This window comes from Octopus sinensis, linkage group LG8 (assembly GCF_006345805.1).
Source record: "Octopus sinensis linkage group LG8, ASM634580v1, whole genome shotgun sequence".
Classification (NCBI taxonomy): Eukaryota; Metazoa; Mollusca; class Cephalopoda; order Octopoda; family Octopodidae; genus Octopus; species Octopus sinensis.
Window position 1 is genome coordinate 31,225,285 of NC_043004.1, and position 23,550 is coordinate 31,248,834.

General features: G+C 33.1%; 1 protein-coding gene across 4 annotated transcripts in view; it reads right to left on the reverse strand.

Moving 5' to 3' along the window:
• Positions 1-20,252, reverse strand: part of LOC115215250 (TSC22 domain family protein 1) — a 142,339-nt gene extending 122,087 nt beyond the window's left edge. For 2 of the 4 annotated variants that reach the window (XM_029784492.2, XM_029784490.2), the window contains exon 1: positions 18,504-20,248. In XM_029784492.2, the coding sequence (XP_029640352.1) occupies positions 18,504-20,035 (1,532 nt within the window). In that variant the 5' untranslated portion in view covers positions 20,036-20,248. Of the gene's footprint in view, positions 1-18,503 lie in introns of all 4 variants that reach the window. The other 2 variants (XM_036505310.1, XM_036505311.1) reach the window with 1 other exon arrangement.
• Positions 20,253-23,550: the final 3,298 nt, after the last annotated feature.

Sequence of the window (23,550 nt, forward strand, 5' to 3'; positions counted from 1 at the left end):
TCTATGTTTGGGTTATTTTGTTTAGTCTTTTATACTTATCACTTCCATTCTTTTCAATACTAACTAATGAAGAAGTGGTCTGTTTTTTGTTTTTTTTTTTTATTTCCTTCTGTTTCTTAGAGACTGAGCAAAGCTGGATGATAGAGAAAAAGATAGAGAATGTATAAAAAAAGTGAGAGAAAAAGACAGTGTGGAAGAATAGAAAAGACACAGAGAAGAAGTCTTAAAACAAGTGTAAGTACTCTTTCACAATAGTTACAATTCAAATAATGACATTTAGTTTGTATTTGTAATTAGCATTTATGTCTGTAAACAAGTGTACTAACAGTGTTTCAAATTTTCAGAAACAGAAACAGTACTAATACACTAGCAGTATTATACTACTCATTATTGAATACACATTACACATATTTTGTCATATATACAATAGAACTTTATATTCATTCGTATTATATACTTTTGTTGGAACTTCTAACTATTCACAGGTCAAAATTTGTTTTCCTTTATTAGAAATAAAAACGTTATTGTAGCCTTATCTAATGACAATTTAAAAAGATTTTATTACAAAACATATTAAACAGGACTCCATATACTAAAGTGGATAAAATATTATCAAATATTTCAAATCTGTTACTCAGAAATAACTCCATTTACAGAAATTTGTCTAACTTTTTAAAATTCTTGTGAGTGGAGCAACATCTACATATCTTGGAAAAATTATATTCAACCAATGTAATTTGGAGACATATGAGGTATGAAGGAATTCCATTCTACAAATTCCTTTAAACTTCAAAAAGTCAAATGAGTCAAAGCTTTGTGCTTAAGTCATTAAATTCAGCAGCAAAATTAAAAGTTAGTAAAAATACAGTTAACTCTTAAAAGCCTGAACTACAAGTAACTGCAGCTGTTACCAAGTCCTGAACTACTTATAATTGCAACTCTTCTGTGCAAGAAACAATATTTAGCCTCATTTTAGAAGGCATTTCCTGCCAATAGACTTCTTATTTGCACCATGTTAGCTTATATTTTGTATTTTATTGAGTATATATGTTCAAATTTTTTCCTCCTTTGATTTTCGAGTATGAGGGTGGGTAATACCTCAAGAAGAGTTAGGATTCAGTGATATCACATATTAAAGATTTAATAAGAGAAGGAAAGTTTGAGAAAATAAGTTGATATTTTAGTGTCATCTGTCATATCAGCAATCAAGGTAATATTGAGATTCATCAATTCTGAACAGGAGCTGAGTTATCACACAGTTGATCATTGCATCAATACTTTCATTAGAAATTTGAGCTGAACACAATCTCTGAATTTAGAAAAGTAAAATCTATTGAGCATTTCTTTGAATTTTTTTCTTTTCTTTTTCTGAAAACATTTTTTATAGGATGAGCAATGAAACCAGGGAAACAGTATCCTCAATAGATCAATGGAGGCATTATCTTGGAATGCCTTTTCTAGTGGGAGCTTTGTAGCTTCCAAGTTACAAAGAATATTGGAACACAGTAGTCTTTGCCCAGCAATACACGTCTTGCAAATATTTGTGAAAACATCTCATATTTAATCAACTTAACTGTATTCAACCTACCTTAACGGTATTCAACCTACATGCCAACAAGTAAAAACCTTTTCACAATTTCAATCAACAACTATCACATTATATCAGCAAGTTTCATCTAAATTATATTACCGTAAATCCTCGAGTATAATCCACATTTTTACCCAAAATTTAACGGTCAAAATCCCTAGTGCACATTATATACGAGGTTAAGAATGAAAATTATTTTCTAAGCAATGTCCGAATCTCTATTTGCTGTCCAGCAATGTTTATTCAGATGCAACATTTATTAAACATTATTACAGCTATTTCTTTATTTCTTGCAAACAAAATGCACAAAAAAGCTACACATTTGCATTATATTATATATACAATAATAATAAAGGATGTTACTGTATACATTTTTACAAACCAAGGACATTACATAGACTTCGTTGACTCAAGTTAGAGAAGGGGTACATATTATACACAAGGTTTAAGTTTTTCAGAGGTACAGCCCCCTAAAAATCCCCTGCGTATTATACTCAAGGGCAGACTATACTCAAGGATTTACGGTACTCTTTACCTTTTTACTTGTTTCAGTCATTTGACTGTGGCCATGCTGGAGCGCCACCTTTTAGTCGAGCAAATTGACCCCAGGACTTATTCTTTGTAAGCCTAGTACTTATTTTATCGGGCTCTTTTGCCAAACCGCTAAGTTACAGGGACATAAACACACCAGCATCAGTTGTCAAGTGATGTTGGGGGCACACAGACACATATATATATATACATATGACAGGCTTCTTTCAGTTTCCGTCTACCAAATCCACTCATAAGGCTTTGGTCAGCCGAGGCTAAAGTAGACACTTGCCCAAAGTGCCATGCAGTGGGACTGAACCCAGAACCATGTGGTTGGTAAGCAAGCTATTTACCACACAGCTACTCCTGCGTCTATATATATATATACCCAGAAGCTTGATTCCATGTGTATCATAGGTTGAAAATGGGAAGGATGGCTTCGCTTTGCAAATACTGATAGGGCACAGAAAATGTGTGAATAGCCAACTGGAGGAGGTGTCCTCCTGAGGCTAGAAGCTACAGTAGCATCCACCCTTAGGGGTTAGCCACATTTAAGTGGCAAATATACTTCACGATGTGATGCAGCTACTGTTTATACCTCACCCAGAGATTTATTATTGCTTATATATATCTACATAGACAATACATATATATATACACACATACATAGACACACACTTACGCATACATATATATATATACTAGCAGTATCGCCCGGCGTTGCTCAGGTTTGTAAGGGAAATAACTATAAAGCATTTTTAGAGAGTTATAGCCAAAAAATAGCAAAAAAATGGAAAAAAATGATGGTAAATTTATTTTTTTAGTTAAAAAAGGTGGAGTTGCGTCCCCTAGACAGTTTGTGGTTTATTTTTTTTGATTCTCGACCCCATGTCGAATTTATCGATTTTTTTCAGAACTGGGGGAACTTTTCAAAATTTTCGCTGCGTTAGTTTTGAATTATGACATTGGGCTATGTGTGTTTCAAGTTTCATCAGAATCGGTTGAAAGCCGTGGTCAGGGTGAAGGTACAAGCAAACAGACACACAGAAACACGCACAGACAAACTGCCGTTTATATATAGAGAGATATACATATACACACACAAATATATATATATATGCCAAATCAGACTGGAGCCTGGTGCAGCTCTCTGGCTTGCCAGTTCCGGTCAAACCTTCCGATCCACACCGGCATGGACAACAGATGTCAAACAATGAAGATGATGATGTGCACACACACCATATAACAGGTAAAATACAATTCACATTAAGCACTAATATATGCCTGTAGTAAACAACATGTATACCGTATATAACCATATTTTATACCACCAGCTGATATGAAGTATAACTTCATTACTATTTTCCACAATACCTGGAATTCTGGGTTATATTTTAAGCAAGTGTTACAGCTTCTAATTGCATAATTGGTAAAGTAATTATTTTAACCCTTTAACATTCAGATTACTGTTAAATGCAATGCCTGTTTATTCATATCATTTTTAATTAGTTTTACATCATCCTTTAGCTCTGAGATTTCAATGACATGTCTTTATGTTTAGGATAAGTGTAAGAGGCCAGATCTGAGTACACAAAACAAATCGAATATCTGGGACTGATAGAAATTTTAAGTTAAAGAATGTATTTTATTGCTTTATTTTGTTTTTTTTTTTTATTGCTTTTGCTTTCCTTTCATCCTTCCTACTGTTGCCTCCTCGGGTTTCTCAAACTCCTTTTGAAACAAGATATTTCAACTGTGTAATGGAAAATGATTTTGAATAACATACATGTACCTTTGCTATTTGAAACCACAGGTAAAGTAAAACACTTTTCAAAAGAGAATCCTAGATTAATCACCTGAAAATTTTGCCTATTTCCAGAGACGTTTGACTATTTGTGAGTTTCTATTAATACAAAAAAACAAAAGAAAATTACATCTTTAAGGAAAAGAAATTACTGAGTGATAAAGCAAACTGATGGCAGAGAAAAAGAGACTGTAGGAGAATAAAGAAAAAGGATGAAAAGAGGGGACTAAACAATGTAATAGAAGGTACTGTATAGAAAAAGAAAGATGTAAGCTTCATTTATATATATATATCAAAGGGTAAAGACCCTCTTCGGTGATGAATGGCCATGGGATTGCACAAGTCTGGGCAAGGTTGTTTTTACAAGACCAGCAGTTGCCCATGGATACCAGCCTCTCCTCTCCATGCCCCGATGTTATCCAAGGGAAAGGCAAAGGGTGATACAGCTTGGCACCAATGATGTCACAACTCATTTCTACAGCTGAGTGAACTGGAGTAACGTGAAATAAAGTGTCTCACTCAAGAACACAACTCAGCCTGGTCAGGGATTGAATTCACTATCTCATGATTGTGAGTCCAACACTCTAACCACTGAGTCATGTGCCTTCATACACACACAAACACATTTTATATATATATGGAGCTCACTTCATAATTATGAGGTTTTGGGTCTATCCCACTGTGTGACACCTTGGACAAATGTTTTCTGCTATAGCCTTGGGCCAACCAATGCCTTGTGAGTGAAACTGGTTGAGAGAAAGTGTATGGAAGCCCAATGTGTACTTGTGTGTGCATGTGTATCTATATATATATAAAAATACAAAATGGGACAAGAATGCAAAATATTCAAATAGACGATACAAAAAACACGGACGGGTCATTTGAAGCCTCTAATCTTCAGTCAAAAACTGGATCATCCTCGCAATTTCGGCTGATTAATCTTGAGATTGCTCCGATCTGGCCAGCCCCAAGGAAAAACTAAGCTATATATATATATATATATATATATATATATATATTATATATATATATATGAGGTGTGATCAATAAGTATTCGGACTGTTGCCATAGTAACAAAGCTAAAGCATGCAGAGTGAAGCCGCTGGGCATAGATTGACCTTGAACTCTGCTGTGCATGCACATTAAGTTTTAGTGTTCTAGCTCACTTATGCTGTTTACAGCTGTGCTTCAAAGGAAGGTGTGTAGTGTGTAATTGTTGCATTGACCATGACAGAGAAAGGTGTCATGGCGATATCTGCTCAGAGGCCTAAGCAAAGTTGCAGAAAGTGTACGGAGAGGAGTGCATGAGCCGCACACAAGTATACAAGTGGTTCAGACGTTTCTAAGATGGCCAAAAAAATGTTGATACTGACAAACGTTCTGAGAGACCTGCAACCAGTAGAACTGAGTAAAACATCATAAATGTGTGTGCAGCTGTAAGATAAAATCATCGAATCACCATCCATGTGTTATCAGAGGATGAAGAGATTAGTTATGATTCAGTTCAGTCGATTATCACTGAAAATTCGGGTACGAGATGCATGTCTGTCAAGTTTGTGTCAAAACTACTTTCAGCTGACCAAAAAGACACTTGGGTTTCAGTTGCACAAGATCTCTTTGACTGTGTCAAGAACAATACTTACTTTACTTTACTTTTACTTGTTTCAGTCATTTGACTGCGGCCATGCTGGAGAACCGCCTTTAGTCGAGCAAATCGACCCTGGGACTTATTCTTTGTAAGCCCAGTACTTATTCTATCGGTCTCTTTTTGCCGAACCGCGAAGTGACGGGGACGTAAACATACCTACATACATATATATATATATATATATATATATATATATATATATATATATATATATATATACATACATACGACAGGCTTCTCTCAGTTTCCGTCTACCAAATCCACTCACAAGGCTTTGGTCGGCCCGAGGCTATAGTAGAAGACATTTGCCCAAGATGCCACGCAGTGGGACTGAACCCGGAACCATGTAGTTCATAAGCAAGCTACTCTCAGCAGGTATCACCAAGCTTTTGGCAAAATTTGATGCAGATTCTCAGCTCAACTTTGCTAGTCATGGTCAATGTGACAATCATAAACTACACACCTTCCTTCCAAGCACTGCTGTAAACAATGGAAGTGAGCTAGAACAGTAAAACTTAGTGTGCATGCACAGCAGAGATTAAGATTAATCTGTGCCAAGCAGCTTTATTACTATAGCAACAGTCCAGATACTTATTGATCAGTCCACATATGCATGCATGTCTACTCATGTTTACATTCTGCATAACACTGCATAACATTGACCAAAACAAAGTGGTCATAGACATCCCACCCCATGAACAATATTTCCTGTAGCTCTTGTGCTTCTGGCTTGTGATGTCCAATGAAATAAAAAGAATCACTGACAACAACAATATTAAACACATTGGTTATAGGTTCAATCACTGTGCATGGCACATTAAACAACACTGTCTTCTACTATACTTCAGATGGAAATTTTTTGAAATTACTGAAATTTGATAAATGGAAACTGTACAGAAGCTCATCTAGGAATGCAGTAACTCCCAATAAAAATTCAGACTATGATGGCCTATCAACACAGAAAGGTAAACACACACGCACACACACTTATTTTACTTTCTCTAAAATAGACAGGAATTACATAACACCAAAAGGCAGTTAGATTTTGTCAGTCTTTAAGTCAAACATGACTCAGACAATTAGATTTCATTTGTCATGCATCAAAGGGGATTTAGTCAGTTTTCAAATTCTCAAGGAATTTGGGTATTAACACGCCAAAATCAGTTCCCTGTTTTTGTTTAAGACTATAGCAAAATGGTGAATGATACATAATTTCTTTGTGAGACAAAAATAGCAGCACTTTGATTTATTCTTAAATGCCTGTACCTTATCTAAAGACAGCCCATCAAATATTGGTTGTATCATCTTTATTTCAATTTCCCAATGAGCTTTGGAAGTGCTATGGTTTTTTCAAGATGGCAATGACAAAACGAGCTGCTGTGCTGGTCCAAGCAAATTTTTTGAAAAGTACAGTGAAGCCTACATAGACAATACACAAAATTTTTCTCTAGGAATTTACTCTCAAGGAGACAAAGATCCATTTCAATAATGGATTCCTTTGCTCTACATTTGTGAAAACAAGATCTTTGCTGCATTAAAGAGCAACCTAAAGTATTTTATTGTGGATTGATGGTTTCACTAGCAAGTAATATAAGAGACTTCAGAACACTCCGTCAAGAGTCCTATGCAATAACACAAAAGCTTATTCTGTCATTACAAGCTGGAAAAACAACACTTTCAAAGTAGATTTGGAAATCAAGAGACAAATGGGAGACCATCAGCATCTAATGCTAGGTAAGGAACAGGGTTTAAGAACAGAACAAAATGTTGTAACCTCTGCCTCTGATATCACACATTATCTTTCAGTCATAAATAAAAAGAATGAACTAATTTTCATCTGCTAGCAAATATCCTAATTCTTCCTATAGAACTTACATTACAAAGAACATCTAAAGTCATTCTGTTACTTAACAGTTCACTGACATGTACTGTTGCTTGAGGATAACTGTAGTTCAAAGGTATGTCATCTGTGTAGTTCACATAAATTAACATATACACACATATATCAAGACTACACATGCTCCCACCATAAAGATTATTGAGCACATTATATCCTTGTGCCACAAAATTTTATATGATCATCATTTAACATGCTGGCATGGACTGGATAGTTTAATAAGATCCAATGTCTGCTTTGGGATGTTTTTTACAGTTGGATACCCTTCCTAACACCAACCTCTTTACAGAGTGTACTGGGTGCCTTTTTTCCCCCATCATACCAGCACTAGTGAAGTTACCATGTAACTTAGAAGGCAGAAAAAGACACTTTGACTAAATGGAGCAGAGAGATGGGGTGGATGCATGCTAGGTGATATATTCTTCCCAGCATTAAACTAACACACCTGCTACTTGTTCTTTCACCTGTCCTCGTCTTTTGTTTCCAGTAAATTTGAACTATCAGGTCATCCCATAAGTTCTGTCCGAATTTTGAATAAAGAAAACAAGTGATTAAATGTTATATTTAATTGAAATTTAATCATCAATGTACTTTCCCTGATTATCTATGATTTCCTTCCATCTATTTACAAGCTTTTTAATCCCATCAATGTAAAACTCTTGGTTTCAAAGCAAAGAACTCTGAAATGTCAGTTTCAACCTCCTCCTGGCTTACGAAAGTTATGTACCCCAAATGATTCTGTAAACTACAAAACAAATGGTAATCTGAAGGAGCAAGGTTGGGAGAATAAGGTGGATGATGAATTTCTTCCAAGGTCACACATTATCCTGATGAAACATCACTCCTTTTTGATTCACTAAAGTGGGTCTTTTTTCTTCAAAGCTTGGTTCAAATGCTCTAATTGCTGACAGTAGACTTGAGCATTAATTATTGCATTAGGTGGTAACAATTCAAAGTGAATTACTCCTTTGCAATCCCACTAGATAGAGAGAAGAACCTTTTTCCCATGAAGTTCCCTTCTCGGTTGTGGTTAAACTTTTTCCATTTTACCAAACCACTGTTTACAACAGTTAACAGTTCTATAGAAGATCCATTTTCGTCACAAGTCTATCCAAAAAGGGTGAAATGAATTCATGAGAATGAAGAAAAGAGCAGATGTCAACTCAGGATTTGCGGTTGCTTTTGGACAATTCATGAGGCACCCATTTTCCAAGTTAAGGAACCTTCTTAAATTGTTGAAGATGATGATGAACAGTTGTATGGTTAGAACTAGGCTTTATTGCCAATTCTTCAACTGATAATGCAGGATTTTCTTCAAGTAATATCTCAAGGAGCTTATCATCAAAACTCAAATGGACATCCTGTTCGATCTCTATTTTCAAGGCTGAAATCTCCACTTCTGAATTTTGCAAACCATCTTCTGTAAGTTCTTTCATTCAAGCATTCTTTCCCATAAACTGAGCATATGTTTCGAGACACTTCAGCTGCAGAGTTTCCTTTTTTGTACTCATAAAGCATTATGTGCCTCAAATGCTCTTTGGATACTTCGATGTTAGGGTTTTAATCAAAGAAATTTTAATTCTATTATTCTGTAATATAATATTAAATTAGTTTAAATGTACACAAATTTTAAATTCCATTAGACATTCTAAAATACTATTAAATTTCATCCAATTTTAAAAAAGGTAAAATCAGACAGAACTTATGGGATGACCTGATATATATATATCTCCAGCACTCAGGCTGTTTGGACTTAGCCCGAGTATAAATTTAGTAAAGTGAATGTGTATTCTCAAGCTGATTTAATTTCTACCAACACTGACTTCAAGTATGTAATTGCAGCCAATAACTCGGGCTCCTTTTATTGAGCCGAGTCGAAGTTCACTTATTTTCGTTTAGCATCTGGCGCTCATCTTAGGGGTGCCCTATGTCAAAAAATATCATTCGTAGCAGAAGTTCTCTCGACATCGTTCCCACAAGCTTGAGTCAGGCTCAAAAGTTACAGCCCAAGGTGTTATCTATAATCATAAAAATTAAAAGTAATTCAAATTCAATGTATTCTTGAAACAATAAATTTCTATAGAGATTAGGATTTAAATTCCAATCTATGAAAAGTTTCCTTTCTACAATATATTTAAAAGAACAAAAAATTATTCAGCATCTCGGGCTAATACGAATGAGCCTTGTAGGTGTAAAAAACTAACTGGCATCTCTTGTAAAGAGTACAGGTGACAGTCAGATCACTGATGTTTGTTGCACACTCTGCCGTTGTTATTTGATTGCCGTTATTCTGTGTGTAAAGATAAGTTGTGTTTTTCAAGACTGCTTTACTTTTACCTTTAACTTAGAAATGGAGAAAGACATAGTACTAGATATAAAAAAATAAGTCATTTGGGGCTAGAAATAAAGTGGAAAAAAACATGAAATTCTTCAAGTAGGCATGTGTTTTATGCGACATTTGTGATGAGCCCAAGTAATGCTGATGACACGGAGTCACCCCTGAGATATATATGAGAGATTGACAGACAGAGAGTCAACAGATGAAATCAAGAGAATCTCATTATAGAAAACAGAAGCACTCAAATGATTGTAACTTACACTGATATCTTTACTGAAGACCAAGTCAGTAGGGTTAAGAGTGGCTATAATGGTAATCTAAGTGAGCAGATATGGAGACAAGAATTCAAATAAATGTACAAAATATATATACATGTAAAGAGAAGACAGACTTAAAATTTTCAGACAATTTATCAAGTATAAATATATATTCATTTTTTAATGGCACAAACTTACTCAGATTACATAAACTCAAAGAATTAGAGGGAAGAAGATGTTACAAGTCCAACAGCTGTTTCTGAGCGCTCGGAGTTACATCATAATGTTGGCAGAAGTCGTTCATCAAAAATTTGCAGCCAGCAGTGGAAACAAACAAACATTGATAAAATCCAGAACCGCTTTCATCAGGGTGGATAAATAAGAGTCTAATGCCCTCTCCCCTCTAATACTTTGAGTTTCTGTAATCTGAATAAGTTTGCTCCATTAATATACATATATATATATATATATATATATATATATATATATATATATATATATATATACACACACTTGATTGTTAATCCTCTGAAAATTTTAAGTCTGCGTTCTCTTTTTACATGTATACATTATACATGTATATATATTTTGTGCATTTAAACCCAAGATCTTTATCTGTTTATTTCAATTATTCTCTCTTATATATATAAAACCATGCAGGCACAGCTGTGTGATTTAAGAAGTTCAATCAGCAACATGGTTTCAGATTCATTCCTATTACATGCTACTTTGAGCAAGTGACTTCTACTATAGTTCTGCCCTCATGAGTGAATTTGGTACACAGAAACTGTATGTGTGAATATGTGAGTATGAATGTGGGGCAGATGGGTTGATATTGCATGCTGATAGTAAACAAAGTTATTATCCACACAAAAAAATGTCGTGGTTTGCAATCTTCTGTGAAAACATCTCCAACCATTGATTAGATTGTATTTAAAAGACTAAGGGAAACATTACCTTGCTTTGGAATCAGGTGAGGATTGATAATTTAAAGAGGATCTGACAGTAAAAAATTTGCTTCAATGAACTTTGACTCATGCAAGCATGGAAAAGTAGATATTAAAACAATGATCATTATATATATCATCATTTAAGTATCCCCTTTTCCATGCTTGCATGGGTCAGGAGTTTACTAAAGCTCTTCTTGTTACCAACCCCTACTCATTTCTAAGCAAGATAATATTTCTCCATAGCCAGACATGTTTTTGTAGAATACTGGAAATGAATAACATTCATTTACAACAATCTCATATCAAGACAAGGCGATACAAATATACATAAACACACACACACGTACGTACGTATGTATGTATGTATGTATGGAGGTGCTGACATGGCTGTGTAGTTAAGAATCTTACACTCAAGCATGTGGTCTTGAGTTCAGTTCCCCGGGCAAGTATCTTCTACTTTGGCTCCAGGTTAACCAGAGCCTTATTAGATTTGAGAGACAGAAACTGAAGGAAACATATTGTAGATGACACTTACCCAAGGTGCAATGCAATGAGACTGACCCCAAAACTGTATGGTCGGGAAGCAAGCTTCTCAACCACACAGCTACACCAATGCCTATGCCACACTCCGAACATACCTGAAAATGATGATACACACAAGAACAGACATAAAAACTAATTCATTCTATCTCCTATTACTCATATGGAAAGTGTTAAAATATAAGAGTTATTTCCTATATTCATTTGTATATGAAGTATCACGGTAAGAATATGAAATAGAATATATAATGAATTACTTTTTTTATTATATATAAAATCATCTCACACATCCATATCATACTGGCTGAACAAATATTGCTATCACTGCTGTACAGTGTAAGTTGTTCAAAAGTAAATCCCACCTAGTGTTGACAGTTGTTTTATTTTTAAAATGTGATAAGTTACAAGTGCAGTTAACCAACAGCAAACTGTATAATCTGTTAGTAACAATCTGTTAAAACACCCCAGGTTATATAATATTTAAAACAATACTAAATCACAGGATTTAAGCATTGAACAATCATCCAACATTCAATATATGTTGAGGAAAGATAGCTTAGAAAAATAAAAGTATCTATCACACAAATCTATCACAAGATAACATCAAGATCACTTGGATATGAAGGTCACATTAGTGCTGAAGTTTAGGTTAAGTCTCTTCTTGATACGTACTGTGTGAAGTGATGTGATCAAAGAATGAATTTTAATAAATCCTAATAAAATTTACATGAATTCTGTTTATTTCCTTTTTTTTTTTTCTAAAACATTTAATAAAATTCTATCCTGTTATTGCATGCAAATCCAGATTATTTAAATTGAGAATGAAAAAGATATGTTTAAAACAAGAATAAAGTAGTGATATCCTAAACTTTGAAAGTTTCAACAACTTTTGTCTATTACAAACATGTCCATTTATTTATCCATATAAACATTTTAAAATTTTGAAATTTAGATTCTTTTTCAGCTGTTTATAGTTATTTCCAATTTCCTAAACATTAACAAAGAAAATACTGAAAAATGATAAAGACATTTTTAAATTTTTTTGCTACAGTAAATGACACACATTTAACAAATCAATCTCTCAGAACTGTCACTTAAACCCAAATTTATACAGCAATTGCAGCCAACGAAAGAAATCAACCTGCAAGAAATAGCAGCTAAATCATTTCAATTTTTACCCTTCAATTTTAAAATGGATGAATAAATTAGATAATGAATCCAAAAAGGAAATAGTAATGGTCACAGTTGGTATTCTGACCCAATATGGAAATTCTATGTAAACATTTAAAAAACTAATTTCAATGTTTGCTTAAGTTATTTACTAAGTTACAGATTTTAACAAAAGCTAACCTAAACTTATATGTAAATCCAAAGTTAACATTTTTAATATAAAAAAAACAGTTAACTCTCAAGACTTGATAAAATTTTCGGTCACTTATCATTTGTAAGATATTTGAGTAGAAATGAAAATAATTGAGATGGTTGTCCACATTTAATCTATGAAGATCAATAGTTGAAGAAAGGTCTACAGGAAATGTGTGGAACATGAGATCCCTAAGTTGAAAAAAAAATAAGGATTAGAGACATTAAGAACATCCAGCTGTGAAGCAAAGCCTCAATAGTCACCTAAATCATACAAGGGTAGAAAATGGACATAAAAACAAATGAAAAACTACATACTTGTTACAATCAATCACCATATTGGTATCAAGTATGGTGTTTGAAACAAAACTATTTGTACAGTTTATTAGAATACATGCACTGAACACAACAGAATTGTTGCTACAGTGTCACTCCACTTAAGATTCCATTGCACCTACTGGCTATTCCATTATCTGTTGAATACCATATTTATTTTCATTGCTTTTGATTTTCAGTTTGCATATTTCCAACTTCAGGAATTGGGTTTTAGAGTGGCCTCAGCTGTTCTCTCTTGAAAATGAAATACCTATATAAAGTCTTCAAATTCCTGATAAAACAGTTTCACTTTTAACTAATTTTCAAAAATAAATCCGTATACACCACCACCGTTCTCAATTTACCAAGTAGATTAACAAGAATATAGTTCTCAACTATCATCATTTAACATCTACATTTTCATACTTGCATGGGTCAGATGGAATTTGAGGTAGAATTTTCTATAACAGATTTTTCCTATCACCAATCCTCACCTGTTTCCAAGTAAAGTAATATTTCCCCTTAACCAGACATTCACAGAATATTGGAAACAAATGATTGTTTGTATAACAGTGACACTCATTTACAAATATCAATTGATGTCAAGACATAGAGATACAAACATACAAACACACATATATATGATATCATAATCATCATTTAATGTCCATTTTCCATGCTGGCATGGATTGAACAGTCTGACAGGATCCAGCAAGCTGCTGGGCTATGTCAACATCCAACAACAGCTTTGGCATACTGGATGCCCTTCCAAACACCAACCACTTTACAGTGTGTATTGGATGCTTTTTTTCATACTACCAGCACTTGTGAGGTAGTCAGGTAACTTTGCAAGACAAGAACAGGAAAAAGGAGAATGTAATCTTGACTCAGAGGGAGGAATATTGAGATGGGGAAGGTAGTTGTATGCCAGATGTTTAGAGGCTAAAGCCCAAATGTCTTGCTATAGAGGAGGCTACCTTGCATTATATAGGGGTCGGAGTAATTGGAAAGAAGATAGAAATGGTATTAACTAGATGCCATACAGCAGGCTCTTTTCATCTCACAAGGCTTTGGTCAGCTCAGGGCTATAATAGAAGATATTTGCCCATGCAGCTAGAATGAACATAAAACCATATGGACCATTTGGTTGGGAAGTAAACTTCTTAATCATTTGGCCACATCTGCATCAGCAAACTACATGAAACCCCACTCATATTTATCCAAATTCCAGTGATACTTGCCTCAACTTTCATCTTTACAAACATCAATCCTCAGCTTCATAACTGCTGACAATCAAGTGAAGTAAAGGTAATATCTTTGCATTAGAATACAATTTTTGAAACTATTGTTTCATCATTATCTGACCTGAAACTGTTACCATTCTTGGCACAATATCACAATATTTTACAGGTCAGTTTTTATATTCTAATAAATCAGTGACATTTTCTGTTCCTTTTTAAACTTCACAACTGTATGTACACAAGTGTATACCATCTTTTGTTATTTCTTTGTATTAGATATAGCAAGTAACAAATATCTACCGACATCTCTGTAATATATTTTGATAATTTCAAAACACAACTCTTTCAACCAGAACCAGATTTCAACCACTATCTACAACGCTATAACTGGTTGGCGGATTCACAAATTTGGCTACAATAATGATATTAAAGAAGATATGCTTTTTTCCATTTTAACTGAAAAATATTTAAATAACTAAAATGCTTGAAATTTTGTTTTCAATTTTAATGAGTATGTATGATGATATAAATTTTCAAATAATGAGATGCTTACTTCATAAAAGGAAATTCAGAAAGAATAATCTCATAAATTTTGTCTAATGGCTTATAAACAAACTAAACAAAAATTGACAAACTACATTCACAGAAACTAGGACACTTAACTAAATATTCTTGCTTTCATAAAAAATAATTTCTCTTTATTTCATCTGACTAATGTAAAAAGCTGAAAATTTAATATATCTCTTTTACAAATATTTGTTTAAAGTTTAAAAAGAAAAGAAGTGACACTTCTGTCTCATCAGAGTTGCACAAGCTGTAAATTATCCATTGAACTTCCTAAACCAGCTTCTGGGTAGGATAACACCTTAAAGGTAAGTATAAGATATAGCAAGTAAGGAATATTTATATCTTTAATATATTTTGGTAGTTTCAATACACAATCAACAACAATAACATTGGTTGGATTATCCACATATTTGGCTAAAATAATGTAATTATTTTAGCCCAAATGCCTAATTTTGCAACTTACTAATGCATAACTAGCATTTTTCTCACTAAATGTATACCTTACACTTAATCGTAAAGAATTATCCTCCAAACATGAGATTTATTACCCAATAAGTCACCACATGTTCATCAAAACACATTAATCATTTAGAGTTAATTGCGCTATCATTTACCTTTAAACTATTTCATAGTAACAAAATAAATTCATTTTGTTACATTTAATGTTAGTTTATGGAAAAATGTTATAAAATGATAATAATTATCCAGAAAATAAATTATGTGGATACATTCCACAAGTACTGAGAAAAATGATTTGAGTTATTTCCACTTCAGTCATTAAAATGAGCGAGAAAAATTCTATTTTTCCAAGCACATTCACTAAATACGTTTACAATTAGCTTACTATTTAATGCAAAATGATCCAAGAAATAATTCTTATACAACAACAAAGAGAACAATCTCTCACAAACAAAAAATTGTTCACTTAGATTGTTAAAAGTATCAATATTTCACCCCCTTAGTTGCTACCTATTCACATATAGTTATCCTTATCATCAAGATTTTACACATACAACAGTGTAGAAATCTCTGGAGTTTTCCATACAAAACAGGAATCAGATTCTGCAAGAATTCTTTCAATAGCATCCTTGAAATACTGTTATACTGCAAATGGTGTATACTTACCAATAATACAAAAAATAATCTTATAAATATATATATATATATATATATTTATAAACACACACACTTAGATACATTTGTACAACAGCGTTTTGTTATACCAGTTTTCAGATTCTCAACAGCGCAAAATGTTACAGCAAAGGGGTACCCATGAGTCATGACCTAGGTGCAGCCTGTCCCTCTTGCAACAGTTTAAGGAGTTACAGGACAAAGCACATACACACATGGAGTATTATTGTATGTGATATCTTTTTATAAATCTGAGTAAAAATAAAATGCAATAAGTACATCTGAAAAACCACCAGAATGTATAGAAAATACCCTAAACTTAACTCATTATGATAAATTAAAAATTGGTACTACTTTTTTTCTCCATATAAAGATTTTTGTTATTGCTAAAATTACAACCCTAGAAACCCCTGGTTATTATGCAGTTGTTTGGCCTAAAATAAATTATGCCTCTGTGGTGTGTTTTATGAACTATGCCAATTTCTAAAGTAAACCCATTTGTAACATTTACATAAAGTTAATTTATGCTTTATAAGCTTTCAAGTGAGCTGACAAAAACAGCCTTAATATCAAATCTTAACAATATAGTCTTCATTATTGTTATATCAAAACAATTACAAAACTTTACCTTTTTATAACATCTTTTACAGCTCAATATTTCTCTGCAGTTCATCCAGTTATCTCACAAGATGAAGTACTTTTCTTTTAGCCAAATTCCAAATAAATATATCACCCATCACACTAGCAATATTCTACTTGTATTCTTCCAAAATTACATGTTAAATATATGCCATTTAAAGTGGAGTTGTATCTTTAATGATGTATCAAAGATTATGCACACCACAGATGCTGATAGAAAATTCTACTAAGACAAGTGTCAATTTGAAATTCAACGTTTCTTTAAAAATACTTCATAATATTTTAATTTGAATTATTAACACAAGCTGTTAGTTGCAATTCTTCTCATGTTTTATAACTTGTAACCACTGTTGCTTGTCGAAAATAATCTAAATTAACAGTAACATTTTATATATATATACATCAACATTTCTTAATGTTTCAGCATGAGGTGCCTGGTAAGAGTTTGCTCCCCCTTGTTGTTCATTTGTGGACTTGTATAATTAATTATATTGCTGTAATTATATATATATATAAAATATAATAAGGGAAAATGTAAAATAAGATAATTACTTTCAAGAAACTTATAAACCAGATGATATTTTTAAATACTTGTAATGATTTATTAATAACCATATCAAACCCATCTAATGAAATATGTAATTATTTTAATGTGATGTGTATTAAAGATACTGAAGTTCTTACCACTACCCATGAAGGGAAAAAAATTATAGTATGACTACTTTAAACCTAATGTAAATAATTTGCATGTGTATTTGTTTGAAATACAGCATATCTTAAAATTAACTTACTCTGAAAGTTGATTTTGAAATCCTTACAGGGAGATATAACCCTTGGAATATCTAAGGAAAATTCCATTTATTCTACTGTGTATAAGTGTGTGTGTATGTGTGTGTGTATATATATATATATATATATATATATATATATATATATATATATATATATATATATTATATATATATATATATATATAGTGAAATAAATGGAATCCCTTTTGTGTAAATGTTGACGTCCTTAATTCCAAAACTGAAAAGTTACAACTCTAAATACACATTGTAAGTAGAATCAGCAAATTATTAGGTATGGAATGTGTCAGATATATGGAACATATTCCATTATCAGCCCAGGCATTTCCAAAAAGCATCAACATTGCTAATAATCTTATTTACGTCATGTTCAACCCGTTTCTAATAAGATGTTTAATCCTAATTTTACTTATTAACTAAGAGCTAACTAAACTAGGTTAATTTGGAGATATTAGGATATTTTCGGGCACATTAAAATCCTGAAAAGTCAGGCATTTATCAAGGATTTTTAAAAGTCTGATCACTACATTTGTTAGATTTTTTTTTAAAAGATTATCAATAAAATAAAGCTACAACTTCATGTGAATTGTGAAGGGAAGGCGATTATGGTTTAATATATGGAGTGTCATTAAACAAATCGTTTCACATGTTGGTTGGTTATTAATATGTTAGAGGTAAAAATTATTACAAATAATTAGGAATGATTTCTCTCCGAGAATGACTGATGCTTATTATTACTGCTTCTACAAAAATACCAACACATTCAAATGAATGAAAAACAAAACAAAACATGACTACACCGTCCAGGTATAGTTAATTTGAACAAATAAAACAAATGTTTTGTAGATGATTTGTTGTTTTTAGACGGAGAACATGTCCAACCTACCTGTCTTCCTTCCCTTCTTTTGCCGGGGTTCCCATTTCACTGACTGCTGTTGTGAGGGGTGTTAGAGAGAGTGCAGTCATATGAAAGTTAGCATCAAAAAGTTTGTCACACTCAAAGGTGTCATTCAGTTGAATGTTTTCTGGACGTATGTTAACATGATCTCCTTTAACATCATGACCAAGCACCGAAACAGGCTTCTCTTGTTTACTGTCCTGAGGTTGATGGCTTAAAACAGGAGTGACCGCACCAGGTGGTGGCATGTGACTGTTTACTGAAACAGTACCTTGTTGGTGACCTGCAGATGTCTGTGACACAACAGGAACCGAATGGAGTTGAGCACTTTGCACATTCATCGATTTACTACTCACGGTAGGTATACTAGCAGACCCATGCACATCAGTGTTTGAAACATTGGAAACATGAATGATAGGAGTCCCACCCTGGGCAGTGTTGGCCCTCGTAACAGGCGACGGAAGGACTTTCGGTATTGAGGGAGCCGTCAAATTACTAGACTCTCTTATAGTAGAACCAGACTGCGACCCTGGGATAGCTTGAGCATTTGAGGTCACAACGGTCTGATTAACTAAGTTCACAGATGAATTCACAGGTGCTTTGCTAGTGCTTGAAGAATTTTGGTGTCCCTGACTCACATGCGTTTGAGACTGTAATGTATTGGAAGTAGTTAAACTGATTGAATTCGTGTGCATAGCACCTGGGATCTTAGCTCCGGATACACTAGCAGCATCAGTTTGAACGGAAGTTTGTTGAAAAGCAACTTGGGTTTGAGACTGGCTAGATTGGGAAGGTGTCTGAATAGGTTTAAAAGTCTCATTATTAGACTGTGCGTGAATTCCAGACTGATGAACCGGGAAAGATACATTAGCAACAGCATCGACAGAAGTTACGACAGGGGGGAGAAACGGATTTTTCGATGGATCATCGACACCAAAAATATAATTAACAGAGCTACAAGCACTCGAGTTACCTGATGTAGCATCATCCATGAATTTAATTTCATTCCTTTCTGCATTGGCCGGAGTATCCAAAAAGTCATAACATACCCACCGTCCTCTGCGAAATGGTTCCTTGGTTTCTATTTTAACCACCTTGAATCTCGAGTGTATGTCAGTTTTCTCCTTCACAACTATTTCGTCGGGTGTCAGATTATGTGTAGTATCCTCAGATGGTGTATCTTGGTCCCCATCAGTATTCTTGGAACTGTCAAAGATTTCCGAACTAAAATCTTCCGTATGGCTTTCATCAAGATCATCCAGACTATCTCCATCGTCATTCAAAGGATCATTCCCACTACGTGGTGCATTTTTTGTGACGCCTAAGATTCTAAATGTAGTCCGTTTTTTGGGAATATCTCCACAAGTTTTAACCATGACCGATGCTGGTCTCGGTTCAAAATCGTTGCTAGTGATTTCAGCCTTCATCGGCTGGTTGCCAGACTGGCTATCCACTTTCACGGCCATTTTGTGTGCACTGGGCAACTCTGCCATTTTGAAAGAACTTGTCTGTCTAAGCATAAAACTTAGGCCTGTTTAGATAGAAAAACATCTCTATGAGAGGCATCATAGTGTTCGATAGTTTCCTTGGAACAAAATAATTAATCTGGAATAATTATAGACTATGTAGAGACCAAATGGAAACTTTTACACGTAAAACAAGCAACAGCATAAGTTGATCATGTTCGCGTAGATGACGGGCATCATGATTTAAGCATGATGGGAATAGTGACGTCTTAGCCGCACATTCGGAAATAGACGATGTGAGACAATTTTCACATTAGCCTCCTTTATGGAACACCCTAACTGTAGAAATTTAGAAATTTAACTCCTATATACATTTTTTAAAATTATAAATAAAATATATCTCAAGGTAAGAAGGAAAAAAAAACGAGTTTTCAATATATGTTCAATATACAGGATATAGAAATATTTTTATCTACGTATATAGGAAACAGAACAGCATTTTACTTGAATTCTGTTTTGATCAGTACATTTTTTTTTTACGCATAAGCATTTTAATTATTTTTTCTAAAATAAATTTTCTGAAATTAATTATCATCACCTACGTAATTTAAATAAAATATTTATGAAATTATAATTTATAAATAAATTCAACTCTTTCGGAAATTTCCCCCCGAAATTGATTTAATTTTTTTTTTTTTGTACTTAGTATATAAATTATATTTATTAGAAATATATATATATTTTTTTTACAAAATGTGATATATATGATGACTTTAGAATTTTTAATGCTTTAAATTCGTTAGACTTTTTAATTATTATTTTTCTATTTTTCTGTTCTTTTCCATAACCAACGTAAATATTCGTAAATTTATGTCATTTATTGCCTACCATAATAAGAGAAGAATTTACGTTTATGAATAGGAAACTACCAATATTTGCTCTTCCCTGATGAACAACAAATACGTTTGCCAGCAACTATAGACTTTTTTTTTTTTTTTACTTCCGAAATATTTTCGATTGAAAATTTTATTTATTTTAATTCTCTCAGTGAGATTTAAATATATTACTGAAATCCCACCGACTCTCGGTTTAATCAATCGGAGATGTCCCGACTGGTAAAAGATTTTGACACAACAATAACTAGGCCGTGTATGAGAGTAGTTCTTCCTTGCTTTACCTCTTCCCTCTTGTTTCTCACCCTCTCTTTGTATCTGTGTATCTCTCTCCCTCTCTGTCTCTCTCTCTATCTATCTATCTATCTCTTCCTCTTCCTCCACCTCGCTCTAAATACTTGATATTTGTTTTTATTCTCTCATTACTCAGAATTCCGCTCATTGTGAGCAAAATATTTCAGAAACCATCCTATATATTTCGAAACTTACTCCCCCACCAACTTTCTTTCAGCTTAGTCAAACAAATGCATATACATACAACCATATTTATATACATATATACACACACACATACACATACCTACAAAAATAAAACATATAGTAAATAAATTTACTTTCTAAATTTAAAACCAACCCTCTTCTGTATATAGTTTAGTAATAAATTTCATCATTATCATTATTATTATCATCATCATTATTATTATTATTATTATTATTTAATTCCGATGTCAGTAGTAATTATAATTGTAGCAATCATATAGATATATTCATTTTCCTTATTTCATTTATTGTTATTATTTTTTTCCTGAATATTGAAATAGTTTTATCGCTATCACGGAAGTGTGACGAACCAGTGTTAAACGTTTGACGTTTCCTCGATGAAAGAAAAAGAGAGAGAAAGAGAGATGTCCATTTCGAGAGGGTGATTGGATTAAACCCTGCTGCTTCGATATAGATGGTTATTTGAAGTTGTTCCCTACTATTTCTACGATATGCTTTTGCAAAAAAAAAAAATTAAATTAAATAAAAACTATCAATAGCAATTTACTTCTTTTTTTTTTAATGGAAAACAGAACTCGATGGATAACCTCCGGATGCTACCCTAACTTTTTTTATGTCAAGTAAAAGAAAATAATGATGATGATAACGATTAATTAATATAACATAGGAATGTCAATCAATAAATGAAGATGTAATTAAACCTGTTTGTCTTCCTTTGTCATTTTGCCTAATAATAATAATAATAATAATAATTTTGTACATCATGTTGAATAGATATTGTAAAATCTATGTAAGGCCTTTTGAAATTTTTGTTTTTTGTTTTTACTTTACAAACTTTGCACTTTGTTACAAACCTTATCTTGTGTCTCATTATCATATGACGCTGTTATCTATGAATTTTAAAAATTAAATTTATAAATCTTTAATAGTTTTTCTTTTATTACTTATTTTAGTTTTCTTCATTATTCCTTTTTTTATATATAAATCTGTTTTTAATTGCTAAGAAGATCAGTTTTATAGTAGTCAGGGTGGAACTAATTCAATTGCTTCTGCTGAGATTTACACCTACAAGAACGTTTTTATTTAGTAAAGTTTGGCACCAATTCTTGTTGGGAAGTAAGTGGTGCGGATCTATTAAACGGATTTTCGGTGTATTACTGGTATTTATTTTATCAGCCCTGCAAGATTTTGATTCAAGACACCTTCAAAAGACAAAACTAATTCGGTCCAGCCCTAACAACGTCTCAGCGAGAAACCAGACTCCAGTTCCGGATGGAAAAAGTTGAGAACGTCCTTCTTCCAACTGACAAGGGAATTCCCCCTGCTGAAGACTTCCCACCTGGCTCAGAAATATCATGGATTCAATAGAAGACACTTAATTGCCTGAGAATGACAACAGACTGATCAAAGGTTGCTTTGGTCACATGGTGCTACAAAACTGGCGTAACCACCAGTGAATGTGGAGAAGCAGACTATACTATGGACTGGTGACTTGTCTGCTCTCAACAACCCAACCTTTGCAGCTCAAAGACTGCAGAGTTCAATAGAAATATAAAGAACTTTTTTCAAAAGATAAGAAACTGACATATAACCATTATGCTTCATAGAAAAACAAAGTGTAATAAATCCTATGCCATCAATAATAATTAATTATCTAGCCAAGAGAAATTTTATTTTCTTTATTTTGTTAATTAGAACTGATAAAGGTATTGAGCAGACAGAATCATTAACCAATTGGTGCTCTACTGCTTCACAAACCTACACATAAGAAAATATATTCAATTTTTAATATATGGTGAGACTTATGTTTGTAATGTAAGCATTTAATAGATTCTTTTAGAAATGGTAGAGACCAGACTAGAAACTTTACAGTATTTGTTTTTAAAGTCTGTCTTGGAACTGAAACAAATCAGGCTTTTGTTTGTCCCCAATCTTAGTTCTAAGTTCAAATCTCACTGTAATCAACTAAGCTCATTCTTCTGGATCTGATAACAATAAGTATAATAGCTAATACACTGGGTGAATCATATGCCATCAATAATAATTATCTAGCCAAAAGAAATTTTATTTTCTTTGTTTTATTAATTAGAACTGATAAAGGTAGTGGGACTGGCATCATTAGCCCATTGGACAAAATACTTAGCATTTCTTGAGACCCTTTACATCTTAATTTCC